This window comes from Lasiosphaeria miniovina, assembly GCF_030549165.1.
Source record: "Lasiosphaeria miniovina strain SMH2392-1A chromosome Unknown B0T26scaffold_5, whole genome shotgun sequence".
Classification (NCBI taxonomy): Eukaryota; Fungi; Ascomycota; class Sordariomycetes; order Sordariales; family Lasiosphaeriaceae; genus Lasiosphaeria; species Lasiosphaeria miniovina.
In genome coordinates this window covers 4,500,036-4,518,264 of record NW_026848224.1, presented here as the reverse complement: position 1 = coordinate 4,518,264, position 18,229 = coordinate 4,500,036, and the positions used below count along the sequence as shown (strand labels likewise).

Below are 18,229 nucleotides of genomic sequence, written 5' to 3'. Positions count from 1 at the left end.
TAAGGTAATTACCGGTTGTGGGGTCCAACATCCCAAACATTCCAATACGGAGCATTACTAGAAAGATAGTTAACGTTATTCCAGAGGGACAAAAAGATCGATCTGCAACCCATGATATAGCAAGAAAGACTCTTAATAGGATACAGCCACGCACGGAGTAAACGAAAACAGCATAATACACAAATCCAAGACTATAGACGATCCAGCTTGGCGACCGAAAAAGAACCAAAAAGAAAAGAGACAACCCATTAATCCAAGCCCGGCGGGAATATGACTTAATTCGGCCCCCTCTCCTCGTCGTGTCCCGCCTGTCTGTTCCTCTTCCTGAACATGCCAGCCACAAGGGACGGCACTCCCGGGCCCGCAGACTCAGGCAAGGCCGCATTGTCGCCGCCGGTAGTACTGGCAGCGTCTTCCCCCGCCTCGCCGTCGCGAGGACCGCGGGATTTGCTGGTCGAGGACCTGATTCCAAAGAGGCTGGCCAGCCAGTCCTTGCGCTCCTGCACGCGCTCGTGGTGTTCCATCTCGAGCTCTTCGCGGCGTGCGCGCTCGTCAATGGAATGGCATGTGTAGTCGTCGCCGTCGCCGTTCCCACTGCTATCGTTGCCCTCGCCATTGCCATCTCCGTCATCATCGTAGTTATAGTCGTAGTCATAGTTGTCGCCGCCGTCATCATGTTGTCCATCACCGTCGTTGTAGAACGAGTACCGGGGGCCCTCGGGCTCGCGAGAGGGGCGAAGTGAATTCCGCAAGAAGTACGGGACCCGATGTCGCAGCCGGTGCAGCGGATAGTCGAACTCAACCTGCTCTTGGCTGCGCAGATTGTGCCGTCGCTCGGGCGGCACCTCGTAGGGCCCCCATAGCCACAGCCGCCGCAGCCCCGGAATCCGCGAGTGCCATCTCCACCGGTTGAACAGCGGCGCATACGGGTGCGCGTCGCCTCTCGCCTCGCGTCCCGTGTTGCCGTCGCCGTCGCCGTCGAGATTGTCCTTCTCGTCGTCGTCTGATAGCTCTGAGGAGGTGTCGTCATCAGGATCGTCGTCGTGGTCGTCGAGCTGCTCGCTCAAGGCGTCCTGCCTCCCTTTGTCGCGTGAAAGCCCCAGCTGCTGTTTCGATGTCGTGACGAATTTCTTGGTCGACTTTGACCTGCGGGCAAAGAACAACAGGACGAAGAGCAGGATCACGAGCGAGACCCCCACAGATATTCCAACTAAGAATTTGCAGACCAACGCCTGTCAGACATGCCCGCTCACTATTCCCGGGCGGCGATGTGTGGAGCACTTACACATGTACGCAGACACTTCGGCAATAGGCCAGGCCTGGTTTCCGGTCTCTTCGTCCTTCGGAAACTCCTTGATTCCAATGGCGAAGAAGCTCGAGATGAATGACAGGGGAAGCTAACGTGGTTGTCAGTATTCGCCCTCTTCAGATGTCAGAAGCGGCACGTACAAAGATAATCGTCACAATGGTAAAAGTGAGCATGATCTAGCGACACGATCAGCAGATGGCTCCTTTCTCGGCGGTTATTTACTCCCTGGAGCCAAATTACCGTGTTCTGTCTCTGCCCCTGCTCCGAAAGCTTCATCGCGTATCGTGACTCCCAACCGTTTGCCTGCTGCTGTTTGAATTCGAGTAGCTGTTTCAACTGTTTGCGTGTTCGACGTCAGCATGGAGCCATCAATGCTCTAGCGGAGCAGTAGCATAGCTCACGTCTTGATGCACCCTCCTCGCCGACTCGGTCATCTCTTTGGCACCACGAATGTTCTCATCGACGATGCGGATGGATTCGTCCACGACACCCTTCGTGATGGCCACTGTGGAGGGGGGCCGGTTCGATTCGGGGTCGGTTTTGGGCTTGTCTTCGGAGCAAAAATGGTCCCGCAGGTCCTTCAGGACGGATCTCTGAATGGCCAAGACCGAATTAATAATGGCCAGTTCGTCCTGTATGTCGATTATTTCGACAAGCTGGTACATCTCTTTTGAAATCTTTGAAAAGCTGTCGATGTCGGCTGTCAGCTTGAACGGATCTTTGGCCTTGGCCAGTTTCTTGACTGTGTCCAAGAGTGTCTTCATCTTGACGGCCTCGGATTCCGCCTGTGGTGGACAAAGAAGTAGTCAGCAACCTGTCCAGTCATCTGGTCTCATTAGAAATGGATGAGCGCCTACAATCTTGTTGATGGAGGACTGGAAACATTCTTGGAGTTTGACACCGCCCGGTCCTGGTCGCTTCATGGCATTGACACATGTCTTCAGCACAATGTCAAAGATGCTTTCGGGGCCCTTGATGGCATGCCGGCGCTTGTTCTTTTGGATTTCTATGCCGAGAATCCTCTGGATGTTGAACGGTTCCGAAACTTTGTTGGTGTTCGGAATGCTTGTTATTACGGTGCCTGTTGAAAGTTAGCAGCCGACAGATGCTACTCAAGAAGTCAGAAGAGAGAGTCATCACATAGGCCATCTTACCGTCCGGCAGAGCCCAAAGCCAGAGCTGGTCAACCATGAGTATTGGCGCGTGCTTCTTCTCCACTCTGTCCTGCTGTTTTGTCGCCCACCGATACATGACCTGATCCTTATCGCGTCGCTCCGTTGAGTCGAGCATGTAATAAGAATACTGGTCCAGGGTTCGGCGGTAGTGGATGGGTCTTGTCCGTGCTTTTCCTAGGAGGGAACCACTGTCATTCAGCGGAGCTATCTCGGACCGCAGGTCCTGTTTGATCTCCCTGGCCATTGCTCTGCGCCCCTGGTGGCTCTCGTATGCAAGAAACGGCATCTGCAAACAGTCAGAATTCCATGCAGCCCTGAAGAGGTCGTGGGCCACTGACAAATAGAGCGATCGTCTTGTTCCGGCCAGGGTCCTTGACAGGCGGCAAATCTTCCCAGTAGACATATCTGGCTAGAATCTCGCTTGCCTTTCTCCCGTCAGACATGGTCGGAGGCATTTTCGGCCTCGCTACTTTCCCCGCGCCCGCACCCGGATCCTCGAGAACAGTGGGCAAGCTGTGGGCTTGAGGATTGGTAGTGCCGGGCGGTTGAAAGCTTGTCTCCGAAATCCCGGGTATCCACGTCGGGATTTCTGGCGCGCGAATATCCTATAGAGCGTGTCAGGAAAAGAGAAAGGGAAAGAAAATCGCAAGGCTGCCTTGGCGTGTGCTTGAAGGGATCTCACAATTTTGTTGTGGTCAACCTTTTTAACCTGCGGGTTCATATATCGGTTGAAGATGCTGCGGCCTGTGCACAGTTTAGCAACCGGGTGCAAAAAGAAGCCAAGGCTACCTCCATACCGTCGTATCGTTGATCTGTCATGGAGAGGTCTCGAACGCCAATCGAAAGAAAAAGATCCTGCCGTTAGGGTCAGAAATTGTTGCCATTCGCCCCGTCTTCGTTCCCGAAGAGACTCACATATAGCCATTGTTCCTGTAAAAAAATTGTTAGCTCTTGTTCTAATCCAGGCCAGTCTTGCACCCACGTTGTTTGCTGGAACATGAATCCATCTGCACCGAAAGTCTTGGCCTTCTCTCTTTGCCCTCGAGACCTCTAAGATCTTGGCGCACCCCCTATCGTGGTCATAGATCATCTCGTGGATGCTCGTAGTCTTCCAAGTGATGTGCTCCTCCAGCCTCTTGGTTTTCTCGCTGACGGCATGGTAGAACTCGGACACGATGCCTTGGGAGGCAAACATGACCGCTTCTTCCAGCGAGCCTTCCACTGGCGGCTCGGGCCTTGTCGGCTCTTCGAGATCTTCGGCTATTGCGGGCCCGCTTATGGGCTCTGGGTTGTCTCTGAGGTCCCATATCCAGTCACAGCTGACCCGACAAGTGCACTCGTTTCTGTCACAGAGCTTGGCCCATGGCGACATCTGGTCATTGTCCTCAATGTCCAGATCCACTGGCATGTTCCGCACGAGGCAGCGGATGACGCCTCTGTATCCAGCACGGTCCATCCCCTCGTCGGGTTCGTTTTGCCAGGCTGAGTCGACAGCAAGGTGGAGAGGAGTGCAGCCCATGTCGTCGCCCTCCACAGCATCACTTGGACAGTCAGTGACGAGGATGGTGACAATGTCTTCATTTGGGGGGTAAAGCAAGGCTGCAGCGTGGAGAGGTGTTCTCCCTTGCTTGTCCTTGATTACACCCCTAGTCTTTCCGTCGACAATGGTGGAGACGAGGCTGACGTTCTGAGCCGCCAGGGCCTGGAAAAGCAATTCGGAGCGAATCGTGAACATGATTCCACGGTACACGTAATCCTGTGCATCTGGAATCCTGCCCAGGCGCCTATGCTGGTAGGTTGAGATGGACTTGAAGCTGATTCCATAGACGTCAGCGGCAGGGTGCTCCTCGTCCTGGGTCATATCGTTAGCTGCTTCGCAATTGACAAGTGCTTGGGTATCTCGTACTTTCATCTTCTGGGGGTCACCCTCGGTCTGCCGCCCTCTTGTTTGAGAGTACAGCCACGATAGTGCAAAGCTCTGCGGAAGCTGTCCCCGGACACGCTGAAAGTCGGCCCAAACCTTCTCTACAAGCTTCGGCCCTTTCTCCTGACTCTCGATCCACTGGAGAATCTGAGTCACTCGAATATTGACATTTGCGGGGAATAGTTGTTTGCTGGCTTTTGTGTCGGGTTTTCCGGGGAATGGGGTGTCGAGAAGCAAGAGCTGAGAAATGTCGCCGATGGGAAATGGGCTAATCAAGTCTGGGGGTTTGTTTGCTAGAGAAGCCTTGGGTTTCTGGCTCTTCTCGTCCGCAACGTCTCGTTGGTCTCCATTACTAGTCACCTGAGCCTTCTCCTTGCCGTCTAAATTCGGGTCAAATACCTCTTTTTCGGCGAAGGGTACAGGCTTTGCAGCAGCCTCGTCCCAAGCTTGGGCTTCTTGGACTGCAAGCTGGATGGCCTTTTGAATGACGATCCCCCCGAACCCATAGCCGATGAAAATGATAGGGACGTTTTCATAAAGCTCTCCCTGTCTGGATCGCTTGACGCGCTGGAGAAGCTCGGTTGCTGCCTTCTCGACGTAACTCACCAGGCTGATGTGCGACTTCTTGTCGAACCGAGGATACGAGAAGCTGAGAACCCGGCTTTGTGGAATATCGCGGGGTATGAAGTCGCGAAGCCAATTGACAGTCTCCTGGCGTTTTTCACGGCGGTCGGGAAACTCGGAAGACGACCGAGCAGATCTAATGGAGCCGTCGGCAAGTTTAGATTTGTCCTTGACCTCTTTTCGAGCGACCTTGAGCTTTGGGTCCCTTTGTCCTGGGAGAGCGTTTGCTTCCAGGGCCTTGCCTTTGCTGTCCAACTCGGGCTGCTCCGTCCCCAAGAGGCCGTCATTTGGGGTTGCTGACGCCTTTGGCAGAGCATCGGGTCGGCGGCGGCGATCGTGGCTGCCTCGGGAGGACTCTCTGTCACGCTCGCTGGGATCTCTCAGGTTGGACCTCGGTGCTCTGAGCAACAATCCTCCCTCAAAGGTCCACGCGTCCTCGGCGGTTTCTTCAAAGTCATGGACGGCAATGATATCCACGGAAGGCCGCAGGTTCGAACCAGGGGCGACTGGATCTAGTCGGTACCGAGGCTGTATAATGTCTGATTAGGAGTCTGTTTGGCTGAGAGGAATGATTGATCGATCAACATATTCGGAGAAAGCTAGTAATCACCTTGGTCTTTGGAACGAAGGACCCCCTTCCGGCTCCATCCTGAGGACTCAGCAGCTCAGCGAGGCTCTTTAGGTCGCCGGGTTTCTTAGAGGCTGTGTTCAAAGCAGGGAGGGCTCCGGGACCCCTTTTGCCGATGCCGGGGATCAAAGCGGACAATAGTGAATTTTTTGGTCCCTGTGCATCCTTGCCTTGGGCGAATTTGGCTTGATCGGTGTTGATCGAGATGATGGGTCTGGCGTTAGCTGCGGGCGACTTGGGCTCCGGGATGCACTGGGCTGCAGGCGGCTCTCGTTCTGGGACGGCCACTGGTGTGATTTCATCTACTTGACTTGTCGGGACAGAACGGGGTACCGCACCCGGAGCCGAATCCTCGGCCTCCATGATTCTGTCTTCCTTCTATTGTGGAATTGTGGGAACTCGGGAGTGCGGGACTGCCGAAGTGCAGCGGGGTGCGGGTATGCGGGAACGCGGAACATCCCCGACAACTGACAAATGGTCAGCTGGTGGGCGAGATGGTAGAACGTAAGGAAGAGAGAAAAAATGACAGTAGGGTCGACTGCCTGGGTTCTGCCTGCCGCCATGGCGCCTTGGAAAGCGTGCAGTGGCCAGTGGGGGGCCAACGCTAACGTGATTGCACCTTTCCTTTCCTGCCGCGGGATACGCTGTTGGCTCCCGTCGTGATTGGCTTAACATCCTTGAGGAAGGCGCTTTGGCGGCCTTATCTCGTTCAGCCCATCTTGGCACCCGCATGGTGGCTCGTTTCCGCGGATATAGTTCGCACTATTCTCCACCAGCAACTTCCTCCAATCAGCGGATTCAGAGTCCCCTGGAAGTCCGAGTCGCACTGTAAAGGCTGCAGAGGTAACCAGGTGGAATACGCACCAGCCCCCAGCCCAGGCAGACATGTCCTATAAATTTAGCTTGTTACGTTATAAAACCATAGAATGATACTTCAGTGCAGGCCCGCTTAGAAAATCGGATGCAATGGTCAAGTCTTACGGGGTAAAGCAGATAAGAATACAAAGATTGATTGTTTCAACACGTCTCAATACAAACTAATTAGGCCAGGTTCTAGTTCGTTAGTCGGGTTCGTTTATATGAATCTAATTAGGAATCTCTTTGTCACCCAAGGTAGATGGGAATTTATAGCTGAAATCTGTACACCGCAGGATTGGACCATCCCCATCGAATACAACATCGCGAGGACAAGGAGTTCTAGGCTGCTTAATGCCACAAAAATGATCCAGAAAGGCCTGGGCCAGACCTCTCGTTCGTCTTCCGAGTCCGATTGTCTGTCATGGTCCTGCATGGACGCCACAGCAGCAACAGAGAAGCAGAACGTCACAACAAAGACAACGTGTAACACAACTATAGGCTTCACACGCCCAAAAGGCCCGGCGGCCCTGTTTTCCAAACTCAGGCGGCGTTTCGCAAAGTACATGAGAGGTAGTATCCACGTAAGAGGTGGGAATGAGGCGCTAAGTTGGACTCGACAGCGCCTAGGAGCAACATGTTAGCGGACCATGTAGTTTGTTCAGCTGAGGGCGAGGGAGAATAAGACTCACCACCGACAAGTGTGGTCCGACCGGTGGAAGAAGATGGAATACCGGACAATCTTCACGACGGCTAAGACAAAGTTAAGACAAACTATGAGCATGATGATTAAATGTACGTGGTCCGGGTGGCTTTGAAATAGACCATCATGTTCCTAGTACGAGAGAGATTCGTCGAACCGCAGTTTCTGCCGTGGCTCTGTGGCAGGAGTTAGAACCTGAACCGATTCTAACGCTAACGCTGCCGCGCTATTCGTTGTTTCACGCTGCCCAGTCCCTTCCAGCCCTGTTAGGCCACTGCGAGAGTCTGCGGCCGCCATCTAGTCGTGGAGCCCTCGCTGCTGATCGGCGAAGTCTCTGGCGAGGGGTCTGATAGGGTAGTTGTCGTCGCTGTTGGGACTCTGCTGCGCCACAGGTTCCATATACGGTGTCTTGTAGGAGCGGCGAGGTAAAAGAAGAAATGTGCCGTATGCAGCAAACCCCGAGACTCAGGCCAGACCAATAATGAGGAGACGGTCAACCCGACGAGAGGAATGACATGAGCGCCAAAGTCCGAGTAGTGGGCGTCAAGACTTCCGGTCGGACATGCGACACCATATCCGCGGTTGGCAGAGGATAACGCCGCATATTCCGATAATAACTTGCAGTGAAGCCGTGACTATGGGTCTAATTACTACCGGATCTTTGGAGGCGCCATGGCTACGATTTGCTTGCGCTCTAGTTGATGGGGTCGGTCGCAGCGCCGTACGCTAGAAGCAGCATCGACAGGCTGGCAACTGCAATGCGAGCTCCGTAGTTGCCAGCCTCGCGAACGCGATCAACCCTGCCGGCTTCATTTCTGGCTATAAAGGCAATGAAAACGTAGAATCACGGCACGAGAATCGCCGCGACAGCGGCGCGGCAACAGGCAACAGCGTAGAGAAGATTCCTATACACAGGTAGGCAATTAATGCAAATGACCTAATTAGATGCATGCAATAAGGATAATGGATTGCATGCAATAAAGATAATGGATGCGTGATAGTTCTACGCCATATACTGTTGTTCCCTGAACTAAGGTAATTGCAATTACGCACCTTTGAAAGTGTTGAATTCACCAGAGTACCGGTACTAGAATCAACAGGGCGTGACTGCACGTTACTATTAGGTGGCGAAGGAGGTCGCGAAGTAGGCTGCAAATCCTTTGCCTAGCTCCTTCGAGGCCACATTCCAACAGGAAGTGAGAGAAGCGAGAAAAGCGCAGCGGCGCGAGATCGGGAACAACGCCCGAGCTGTCGCATGCGAGCGCTGTCCAAATCACCAGTATTAATCTCAGAAGCCGGAGGCCAGCCATAGGTTTGGGTCGGGCCATAATTGCCAATTATGGCCATTCAATGAACATGTCGACAGAAACAAGACATCGATGGAGAGACGGGGGGGAAGAGCTTGAAGGAGGAGGGAAGAGGGCTGAGAAGAAGCCCGGGGTTTGGGCTTTTGGCAGGCGTGTGTCAGACGCGTGCCTGGCGCTGAGGTGCATCCATCCAGTGAGCTCCAGGCACCAACATCCATTGGGCGTTTAAATTCGATCTTGGTTGGATGGAAAGCGGGTACGTTTTCCGTTCCCCCTTTTTCCCCTTTCACAGTTTTAACGGCCTCTGGCATTTCTCAAATGACAACTCATTGCTGATCCCATCTACCTAAATATATATCAATTTTTTTTGAACCGAATCCCTTCAACCAACCCCCCCCCCCCATAACCATTCAATGTCGCTGTGTCCGAGGTGCCAGCTCTTCGACATCCAGGCCTTTGCGACGGACGTGGACGGCGACAATGTCGCGTGTCGGAGCTTTCTCCTAAGCGACCTGATGCGCTCTGTAGAGTCCTTTTCATGCCATTTCTGCTAGGTGCTGTTGAGTCAAATGCGCGAGCGTGGCTCCAAGACCGACCGGGGTGTCACTTGGCGTCGCATTTGTCTCGACGCGTTACGTCCTGACGAGCAAGGCGACCGACCTCGGCCGCTAGCTATTACATATATCAAGGCCTCTTGGGCAGGCTACGGTTTTGGTATTCTTAATAGATTTGGCCCCGACAATATCGCTGCTACATACGTCGTTGACGTCCATGCCGTCGCGGACCCTGGTGAGTACCTACCTACCTACCTCAGTCATGTCAAGACAGCCCCGGTTGATATTGCCGTACCTTGTCTTGGAGGCATAAATACAATAAATCTTAGCCGCATCTTGTGCAACAGATTCTCCGGCTGCCACCAGTGGCAATGTTGCCCGAAGATATCTTCGCAGTAACAGAGGGCCTGAAGAAGCATCCTCCACCATTCGAGAATGGCTGGACGCTTGCAATCCCACGTCTCATTCCGACCGCTGGAAGACATTCTCGGGCCGCCGGGACCCTTCACAGCAACCCCGGCTACCGTTTCGCTGCACTGAAGTGCACCTCGGCGAGGCTAATGGCGATGCTGACGGAAACGTGGTCCCAGGATTCAACCTCGCCAGAACATTTCAAGTTCACGGCGGGTACGTCACTCTGAGTCACCGCTGGGTGCAACCCATCACGGAAGAGTGTTCGACGATAGGAAGGAACCTAGAGGCCAGACTGCAAGGCCGGGGCTTTGAGAATCTGCCGCGCATCTTTACAGATGCCATCTTGCTCTGCTTCCATCTCAAGATTCGCTATATATGGATCGACGCGCTGTGCATTGTCCAAGACGACGACAATACCCACTCTTGAAACACCCACCCTCGCCCCAGCAACTCGCTTCTGGTGATATGCTCCCACCAGTAGTCCTTCAGGTCGGCCTCCCATGGCCGGTAGAGGTACATGTATCCGCGCTGTTCCCCTGTGCTGTCCCGGTACGGAAGGCGGACCAAGGTCGAGGTTAATGCGGTCTGCGACTTGCCACGGAACCCCGAAAGCGACAGGATGCCATTGTTGTGCACGCCGGGCCTCGTAGCTGCGAGAGTAAACAGGACTGCTAGTAGTACTATGCCATTTTTAAGGCTTCTGATGTGTATAATCTGCTCCACCCCCCAATGGTTTATAATGCAGTGCAAATCAGGCGACCCTGCTAACGAGCTAGGATATGTTTTTGGCGATCTGGCCAGATACCGGCCTAAAGATAGTCCCGAAGAGGCGCCAGTTGAGGACTATTCGGTAAACATGGCGAGCCTTACCATATCTAATCGCTCAACCACCAGCGATCTATACCGGAGCTGGAGCGCTGTCGTCGTGGCCTACTCGGGACTGAAGTTAGCCAGGCCCGCCCAGGACCGTCTGGTTGTCCTCAACGGAGTGGCGGACGAGTTTGGCGAGGCGCTGGGAGGCGAGAGCACTCGTTTCAGTTCATCCTCTCGTTACCCGTCGTTGGACCCGTCCGAGATAGAAGCCTACGTCTGCGGCATATGGCTCGGCGGCATGCCCCAAAGCCTGCTCTGGAAACAGAGCGGGCCTGGGGTCCACGAGCGTATCACCGAAATTCCATCTTGGTCCTGGGCTTCGATATGCACAGGTGTCAACCACGACCTACATATCTAGCACGCCGACATCGCCGACTCCTGTTCTGTTACCGGCGTGATAATCCCGCCATTCTCCGACACTCACCTCGTAGACAGCGATGTCGCCGGGCCGTCTGGGGGCAGCAGTTCCACCAGCAACAGCAACAGCAACAGCAACAGCAACAGCCAGCTACACCGCCACCGGGTCTCAGTACCCCATACTCTGCATCAAGGGCCAGCTGCTGCCCATGCGCGTACACGCAGATCGTCCGGCGGAAGACGTGCTAGACACCCTTAGCGAAATGACCAGACCCGACTAGCGTTACCACAGGCACGGCGAGGCCTGGCGGCGGAGCGTCTCGGCGCCGTAGCGGCCGGGAATCATTGCCGGGTGGGCCAGCATCGAGCACCCGAGCTGCAATCTGCGGGAACACGGCTTCAAACGAAAAAAGCAATGGAGAAAACCAAACAAGACACAGTACGTGGTAGCCGTGGCAAAAAGTCCCGGAACTGTACGAAGTCTGGTTGGCCTTAGGCAAGAGCAGTCTGTGAAAATGATCTACAGAGAAGAGTCCTGTCACGGAAGTCCCCCGCGAAAATGCGATTGCTAGTAAATATGAGAAACAAAATGCAAGTCGGAATACACGTTGCATCCAACCTGTGGAGGTAGACTTTCTCGAAGTAAGCCACTAACGAGTGGGGAGAAGAGTAACGTCGTGATAGTTGTAGGTGGAACGCCATCGACGATTCTCTGCCAGAGGTAATAACAATTCCCGTTAGGGGCTTGCCCAAGCACATCTTGCCGGATGCCAGGCTCGAAAGCTGCCAGCTGACGCGATTAAAAGTCGAGATCACCCCCATGGACTGGGCGCTGGCGCGCTGGAAAGGCGGGACGTTTCATGGCAGCTAACGGTCTGGCGTCAGAAATGTCTTGGTGACGTTTCGGTTGGGCAAGGGGCGCTGGAGGGGCCCACTGCTGGCAGCGCCTGGAACCTAAAAGCTCGGCCAGAGGCACCTGGGCGGGGAGATGATCGCCCAGCCCGGTCCAACGGTCCCGGCTGCTCCCATGCAGCAGATCCGTTTCCTCCATCCCAACTTGGAAGAGGCGGACGGGACCTTACGACAACCCGCACCGCACAGGAGACATTTTGTCTTTGGCCCATCTCCCCAAACCCCCTTGACAACGAAATTGGCCTTTTATACCGCCCCCCAAAGCCTCCGAGCTAACAGAACCCCGACGGCTGACATTGGCAGCCCAACATCCGATACTAGCCTTGGGGCGCCGCAAATGGTTGCTGTTCAATACGACTATGTTAGGTAGGTAAGGTAGGCAGCTAAGTGATTCCCGTCAGTTGGAATGAACCTTTCGTGGCTTGGCCGGCCCTACAGTATCGGCCGACTGACGACCAAACCACCCGCCTAGTTCCAAAACCTGTCTGCCAGCGTAGGAGGCCACCAGTAATCCGATGGTCTCGGGAATGGACAACCTAGGGTATTTATTAAACACCATGTCTCGTTTCGCTCGTGCACTTACTCTCCCACAGCAACTATAACGGGAGATCCTACCACCGCCGAAACAGATCACGAATACTCCGGAGCCGAGAATCTACTATTCTAAGATGTGCTGGAAAATCGGGAGAAGTTTGTGGCGCCGCCGCCAAAAAAAAAAACTCCAGGATGGCCTACAGGAGCCCCTGTTAGAGAAAGGCTGTGCGTTCTCCCCCAAACCCTATATTGTACGCAACTGAGCGATTTGGGGTAACTGACAGTTTTGGTTTAAAGTCGACCAGGGTGGCGACGCAGTAAATAATTCCGCAGGCCTGAAAATTTTCGACTCTGGTTTGTGATACCCGGCCATACCTACCTAACCACCAGAAATGAACGAGAAGGGGACTAACACAGTCCGCTCATTACGTAGCTCTAACCCAGGCGCGAGACCCCCAAAATCAAGAGAGGATCATAGAAGGGGTCAAAGTGGCTACAGCGTAAGTCTCCCCGTCATTGGCCACGGTACGTTAAACGTTCTCGTTGCTGATCGCGTGTTTCAATTCACGTCTGCGCCATAGAATTTATGGTGCCTCGCAACAGAATTTGGGTCGTGGCACTCGCGGTCGCGGAGGCACTCGGGGACCCGCTCGCGGGTCGTACCGTAGGGGGGTTTCTTATTAGAATGAAGTTCATTCCTTTCCAGTCTTTGCTTTATTATCTGCGCCTAACAACACCACCAAAAAATTGACCAATGCAGCCCACAACACCGTTGTTTGCCAGCCTACTGGATCTCTAGAGACAGTAGACTGCATTAAAACAGACAATAAAAACACAAAATCTCCCCTACTTTGCTATGACCCTCTCGCCCGCCGTCCAACATGATCTCGTGTCCTTCGTTGCGCCCCTCGTGAGATGCCTTTGCACGCTCAAACCCAACTGACTAACCAACTATGCTAGCCCATCAACTAGGTAACTGCCCGCTCGATTCATAATGTGAAAAAGGGAAGAGGAAAATATGCAGTGACACGCAATGTAAACGCCAGATTCGCCGGCCAACCAACCAACCAACCAGCGATGCTTTGGTCTCCGTAAACTCCTTCCATCCAATGCAATGACCCCCCGCTCGAGACGGAAAGAAATGCAAAACCGCAGGTGATATGTAAAAGGCCCAAAAATGCAAAAGATAGACAAAGAGAGACAAAGAAAGATAGGGGTATCTTTCGTCTAAGATCTCCCCTTTTATTCAGGGCGGGAGGCTCAGAGCATGGGCAAACCGAAGGGATATATGCAAGTCTGCAACGTCATGCCAAAACACATCCATAAATCTAAGACGGGGATTGCAGAAGCAAGCAAGTAGATCGAGCCCCGCTAAACAAGACGAATGGAAGGGGCTCATCTGTCATTGGCAAAGACCTGGTACGCCATGATCATGATCCAGAGCAAAAAGATGGAGCCGACGAGGCCAAAGGCGAACACGGCCTGCCAGCTCTGGCAGATGCTGCGCTGCTCGAGCCAGGCGAGCGTGTTGAGGCTCTGGCCGAGGGGGTTCGCGTTGAACACGAACAGGTTGCAGTTTGAGCTGACGGAGCCCGACGGGCCCCACAGCTGCACCGAGATGACGATAAGCGCGACCAGCCACAGCACGAACAGGATAAAGCCGCCGATCATGACGATAGACGGCAGCAGCCGCCGCTGGAAGATGAGCCACAGCAGCAGGATGATGAAGCTGACGGCGAGCGCCGCCACCGTGATGAAGTAGGCGAAGTACCTGGAAGACGCAAGGCGGTTAGCAGATGGCTCCCTGGGAGAGACAAGGGGAAAGCAACGGCCGGCTCACCATGGCGTCGGGAGGAGCAGCGCCTGCTGGATCTGGATGAACGCCGCGAACACGCCGATGATGGTGCACGACGCGATGAGCATGATGAGCATCCACACGTTGAGCTGCACGGCCGGCCAGTGGTACTTGTGGACCTTCTCGACGACGCGGCGCTCGTAGACGAGCGAGCCGCTGGTGACGGTGGACGCCATTGCGACGAGATTTTGTTCGTTTCTCGTGAACGAGCTACTGGACGATGCGGCGGCCGGGTATCGAGGACAGGTCGAGAGTTTGTCTCTTGGAGCCTCTAACGAGACGCGCCTCGGGTCTCAATGTGTTTCGTCACGACAGTGGGATGTTCGTTTCCGTCCAATTCTTCTTGTGTTCCGTCGCCGACTGGCGCTGGAGTCAACTGCGCGCAAACAATGCGACCAGAGCTGTCTGGCTCGCTCACGGATGTCGTCTCTTGCGCCCCGCCAAAAGCTGCCGCGATATAATTGAAGCAGCCAAGAATCTGTGTACCGCGTCGCCGGGAGATCGGCGCACCGCCAGCAATTGGGCCGCGGTGGTCGGTTTGGGATGGAAGTTCGCTTGCTCGGGATCGTCCGGTCGGCAGAAGGGCGGGCGCTTGTGGGGTCGCGGGGGTGGCTGGGAGGGCGAACAGAACGGGTCAGGGAAGAGCGAATGCGATGTTGGCCGAATATAACGGTCGCGAGAGGGACGATAGAGGAGGGGAGGGGGATTCGCTAGCGGGCCGCAACTTGCTTGTTGGGTTTGAGAATGCGAATGGGGAGAGGGGTGCGTAGGTGACGCCTCTCTGAGGATTTCGCGGCGCGGTTCTGTCTGTTCTGTCTCCCACTCTCACAGGCGCGACAAGCAAAAGGTGGGTTGGGTCTTGGCGCGCGCCCGTTTGCTCGATGCCTAGCAGAGGGATGATGACGGGCACAGCCAGGGGTTTGCGCCGGAATTATCGTCAGGGGGACGAACGAAGAACACTCAGGGACAAACAGGGCAGCCCGTAAGCAGCAAGAAACGATGCAGCACAGAAGAACTATCTCTAGATAATGTAGTTCGTCGGGCACGATCAGGTGTCAACGTCAACTGGTGGAATTAATTTGAGTTGAACCATCAAATGTCACGTCAGTCAACGATGATTGGGCAGTACAATGCACGACTGAGTTGTCTCTGGTCCCTGGATTCTTTTTTGGATGATGCTCGGCCGAGTTGGGAGTTGGTGGCTGGACCGCTTGGCAGGGGCCTGAGAAGCGAAGCGTAGGTACTGAAAACGCCGGTGGCTGGTCGCAGCTGGCGAACACGCCACCTCCAGAGTGCGGCGCATGACAGCTCCCGCTCCCAAAAGTACATAATCAACCGAGCCGTTACGTATCTGCTTAGGTCTTGCCAACATCAACGTCTGCCACATCAGAACCACGATGAATAATCCAGCCGCACGCTGTCTTTCCATCTTAAGACGCCAGACTATAGCCAGTGCTTACAAGGCATGGTCAAACGGACAGCAACTGCGGACGGGAATAATGGCCGACTCCAAATACGTTCGCAGCTAGGTCAGCCTAGCCTTGGCCTGAGCATTCGTCTAATGATGAGTTGAGGTAACGTCGTCCAAGGAATAGCTGACAAACGCAAGTATCCAACAAAGAATGTTGATGCCCAGAAAAGTTAATTGAAGCCGCCTTGCCTGCCCGCCCGCCGTTTGGTATCCCTGGCAATCGATCTGTCCCGACCGCCGCAGTCTGACCGCATCCACCCGCATGTGTGCACCTGCATCTGCCACCTCGCCACCTGCACGGCTCCCGTCATGTCATCAAAAATCTAGGGTCGCCGTTTTTTTCTCCCTCATGCAGGCATGCCTCATAGCAAGCTCTCGCCGAGCGCGCATCGGACAAGCGAGCAACCGGCTCTAACGGTCTCGTGGGCGCCGATGTCGTTGGCGGGGGCCAGGCTGGGGTTGACCTCGACGAGGTCGACGGCGACGAGGCTGCCCGTCTCGTGCACGCACTCACAGATGTAGTCGCCCTCGCGCAGCGTGAGGCCGCCGCGGACGGGCGTGCCCGTCGACGGTGCCCACATGGGGTCGAGCGCGTCGACGTCGAAGGACAGGTGGATGGGCGTGTCGGAGCCGATGTGGCCCAGCGCCATCTCCATGACGCGCCCGATGCCGTGGCGGTCAATGTCGAACATGCTGAAGGCCTTGATGCCGTTCTCGCGCAGGATGCGCTTCTCGGCCGCGTCGACGTCGCGCAGCCCGATGTAGACGAGCTTCTTGAGGTTGACGAGGTTGTCGGCGCGCAGCCAACCGAACAGGTCCTCGTCGTCGCCGCGCGCCAGCCCCGTCAGGAAGCTGACGGGCATGCCGTGGATGTTGCCGCTGTCGCTCGTCTCGGGCGTGTTGATGTCGGCGTGCGCGTCCACCCATATGACGGCCATCTCGCGGCTCCCGCCGAAGCGCTCCCGGATCGCCTTGGCCGTGCCCCCGATGGTGCCGATGGCGATGCTGTGGTCGCCGCCCAGCGTCAGCACCAGCCGCCCCTCCTTGGCGTGCGAGTACACCTGGTCGGCAATGCGCCGGGTCACGGCCGACACGGCCCGCGGTTTCTTCATGTTGCGGTGCGGTGCATCGTCTTTTGGCACCAGGTCCGTGTAGAGGTGCACCGTGTCGTCGCCGTGCAGCTTGTAGCCGAGCTCGTCGCGGAGCTGCGTGAGGAGACCCGACTCGATCAGGGCAGAGGGAGCTGCGTCAACGCCGGGTTTGCACTGCAGGGAAGCCACAAGGCAAGTCAGCTTTACGGAACTCGTCGGCGCAAAAGTGCAGGCACAGATGAGACTCGCGGATGGCGCTGCCCAGTACGTACCTGGCCGCCCGAGAAGCCCACGGCAACGACGCCGAGTTCCTCGGGGTGGGAGAGGAACTTGGAGTCAACCATTGAAGTATGCATGCTGCCGAACTTTTTGGACCCGTTGCTGCTAGATGTCGACGTTGGCGTGTCTGGGACAGATACAAAACCGGGCGTCTTGGATGGAGGGGCAGCGCTTTCGGCGTGGTCGCTGATGCGGGACGTGGTCATAATGATTGGGGACTTTGAGCTCGGGTTGAGACGGCCTAGCGGGGGAAAGCAGTGCAGTTCCGTGCTCGCAGGCTTGCAGTTCCGTTTTCGGACTGCTGCTATCGTGGAGACTCTAACTTAGTCACTGCCGTGGGGGCTCGAGCGATGCTCGGGCTTTTTATAAAATATTGTATAAAAATTAGGGCTTCGACACGAGAGTTCGCTTCGGCTGAACAAAGGGATATCGCCGGCACTTGACAGCTGTACAACGGCCGCTGCAAAATGACGCTGCAGCTGTGGAAGCAAGCGGCTGTGTGTGCCAAGCAAGCTGTGGTGGGGCATTTTGCATGTGCCCTTGGCGGCCCCGCGTCGCGGCGGATTCAAGGTTGGAACTTGGCGGCCGCCATGAGTGGACTTGGCCAACACGACGGCGTTTGCGATTGTCTCACATCCTCCATCGGCCGAAAAGGTGGGGTGGAAAAGCGACACCCAGCACAGCACAGCCGCACACGTTCCAACGGTTGGGCCGAGCCGCAAATTTGACACGGCGAGTTCATGGGCGTGGGGACGGACCAATTACGTACTTCCCTCCCTTCGGCGTTAGCAATCCTGCTAGAAGCCTGAAAGACTCCCAGACCACAGGCGCAGGCTTGCTACTTTTTATTTTGCGCCGGCCATCGCATGCCCAATGCCGAATCCGGGCCGACCAAGACGTGCATTTTCCTGATTCGTCTTGCCGGTACCGTGCTGGCAAGTTGATGATGGCCGAGAAAGCAGACCAAAATCAAGGACGGGGCGGTTGCGATCAAAACCGGCACGGTGATGAGCGAGTGAGCATCGATCGGCTGGACCGGTGATGGGACTCTGGACAGATTGGCCGGCAATGCCGCGATCAGCCGGCCTCCTAGGAAGTGGTGTCCTACCGAGCGCACGTAGCCATCCAACAATCCGCTCCCCGCCCCCCATCACCTGCCGTTAAAGGGTCTGAAGTCCGGCCGTGCCGTCCATCGCACCCATCCATATTACCTCACCGCCGGGATCGCACCTACCTACATTGCAATCTGCTTTCTGCGCGTTAGGTAAGAGATTGTCACGGATTTCGTAATGGTTTTGTCTCGCCGCGGTCAGCAGGCGCCGCTCCTCGTCCCCCCAGAGTCCTAACGCCCGCCCCACGTGCCC

General features: G+C 55.4%; 7 protein-coding genes across 7 annotated transcripts; 3 read left to right on the top strand and 4 right to left on the bottom strand.

Moving 5' to 3' along the window:
• Positions 1-109: 109 nt before the first annotated feature.
• On the bottom strand, positions 110-6,159 carry B0T26DRAFT_873806 (uncharacterized protein). Its single transcript, XM_060448016.1, has 14 exons — positions 5,643-6,159; positions 4,391-5,560; positions 3,467-4,336; positions 3,400-3,414; positions 3,282-3,339; positions 3,167-3,228; positions 2,823-3,089; positions 2,464-2,770; positions 2,167-2,390; positions 1,711-2,094; positions 1,550-1,645; positions 1,450-1,485; positions 1,286-1,397; positions 110-1,210 (listed from the first exon to the last, which is right to left on the bottom strand). The coding sequence occupies exons 1-14, from the start codon at positions 6,021-6,023 to the stop codon at positions 276-278; spliced, it is 4,917 nt and encodes a 1,638-aa protein (XP_060295074.1). The 5' UTR covers positions 6,024-6,159; the 3' UTR covers positions 110-275.
• A 1,885-nt stretch (positions 6,160-8,044) lies between these two features.
• Positions 8,045-8,596, bottom strand: B0T26DRAFT_370402 (uncharacterized protein). The gene is made up of 2 exons (XM_060434666.1): positions 8,272-8,596; positions 8,045-8,123 (listed from the first exon to the last, which is right to left on the bottom strand). The coding sequence occupies exon 1, from the start codon at positions 8,544-8,546 to the stop codon at positions 8,289-8,291; it is 258 nt and encodes an 85-aa protein (XP_060295073.1). The 5' UTR covers positions 8,547-8,596; the 3' UTR covers positions 8,045-8,123; positions 8,272-8,288.
• A 1,105-nt stretch (positions 8,597-9,701) lies between these two features.
• B0T26DRAFT_649688 (uncharacterized protein) lies at positions 9,702-9,920 on the top strand (the record flags this gene model as incomplete). The annotated part of the gene is made up of 1 exon (XM_060438112.1): positions 9,702-9,920. A coding segment is annotated over one exon (219 nt), but the record flags the coding sequence as incomplete, so codon positions are not given.
• A 429-nt stretch (positions 9,921-10,349) lies between these two features.
• On the top strand, positions 10,350-10,740 carry B0T26DRAFT_718251 (uncharacterized protein; the record flags this gene model as incomplete). Its single annotated transcript, XM_060442373.1, has 1 exon — positions 10,350-10,740. The coding sequence occupies one exon, from the start codon at positions 10,350-10,352 to the stop codon at positions 10,722-10,724; it is 375 nt and encodes a 124-aa protein (XP_060295071.1). The 3' UTR covers positions 10,725-10,740.
• Positions 10,741-11,739: 999 nt separating this feature from the next.
• B0T26DRAFT_718249 (uncharacterized protein) lies at positions 11,740-12,130 on the top strand (the record flags this gene model as incomplete). The annotated part of the gene is made up of 2 exons (XM_060442372.1): positions 11,740-12,031; positions 12,108-12,130. A coding segment is annotated over exon 1 (251 nt), but the record flags the coding sequence as incomplete, so codon positions are not given.
• Positions 12,131-13,157: 1,027 nt separating this feature from the next.
• Positions 13,158-14,666, bottom strand: B0T26DRAFT_370195 (uncharacterized protein). Its single transcript, XM_060434664.1, has 2 exons — positions 14,010-14,666; positions 13,158-13,940 (listed from the first exon to the last, which is right to left on the bottom strand). Exons 1-2 carry the CDS (start codon positions 14,198-14,200, stop codon positions 13,565-13,567), a joined length of 567 nt encoding a protein of 188 aa, XP_060295069.1. The 5' UTR covers positions 14,201-14,666; the 3' UTR covers positions 13,158-13,564.
• Positions 14,667-15,569: 903 nt separating this feature from the next.
• On the bottom strand, positions 15,570-17,234 carry B0T26DRAFT_370326 (arginase). The gene is made up of 3 exons (XM_060434665.1): positions 16,859-17,234; positions 15,857-16,760; positions 15,570-15,684 (listed from the first exon to the last, which is right to left on the bottom strand). The coding sequence occupies exons 1-2, from the start codon at positions 17,069-17,071 to the stop codon at positions 15,858-15,860; spliced, it is 1,116 nt and encodes a 371-aa protein (XP_060295068.1). The 5' UTR covers positions 17,072-17,234; the 3' UTR covers positions 15,570-15,684; position 15,857.
• Between the last annotated feature and the right edge of the window lie 995 nt (positions 17,235-18,229).

What these genes read in the sequence shown, in the direction of transcription:
- B0T26DRAFT_873806 (XM_060448016.1), bottom strand. Translation starts at nt 6,023, where the DNA reads ATGGAGGCCGAGGATTCGGCTCCGGGTGCGGTACCCCGTTCTGTCCCG. An exon ending in AGGTTGACCACAACAAAATT is followed by an intron (nt 3,090 to 3,166) that starts GTGAGATCCCTT and finishes CACGCTCTATAG; the next exon opens with GATATTCGCGCGCCAGAAAT. An exon ending in AGGGGCAGAGACAGAACACG is followed by an intron (nt 1,486 to 1,549) that starts GTAATTTGGCTC and finishes TCGTGTCGCTAG; the next exon opens with ATCATGCTCACTTTTACCAT.
- B0T26DRAFT_370326 (XM_060434665.1), bottom strand. Translation starts at nt 17,071, where the DNA reads ATGACCACGTCCCGCATCAGCGACCACGCCGAAAGCGCTGCCCCTCCA. An exon ending in TGGGCTTCTCGGGCGGCCAG is followed by an intron (nt 16,761 to 16,858) that starts GTACGTACTGGG and finishes GCTTCCCTGCAG; the next exon opens with TGCAAACCCGGCGTTGACGC.
- B0T26DRAFT_370195 (XM_060434664.1), bottom strand. Translation starts at nt 14,200, where the DNA reads ATGGCGTCCACCGTCACCAGCGGCTCGCTCGTCTACGAGCGCCGCGTC. An exon ending in CTGCTCCTCCCGACGCCATG is followed by an intron (nt 13,941 to 14,009) that starts GTGAGCCGGCCG and finishes TGCGTCTTCCAG; the next exon opens with GTACTTCGCCTACTTCATCA.
- B0T26DRAFT_370402 (XM_060434666.1), bottom strand. Translation starts at nt 8,546, where the DNA reads ATGGCCCGACCCAAACCTATGGCTGGCCTCCGGCTTCTGAGATTAATA.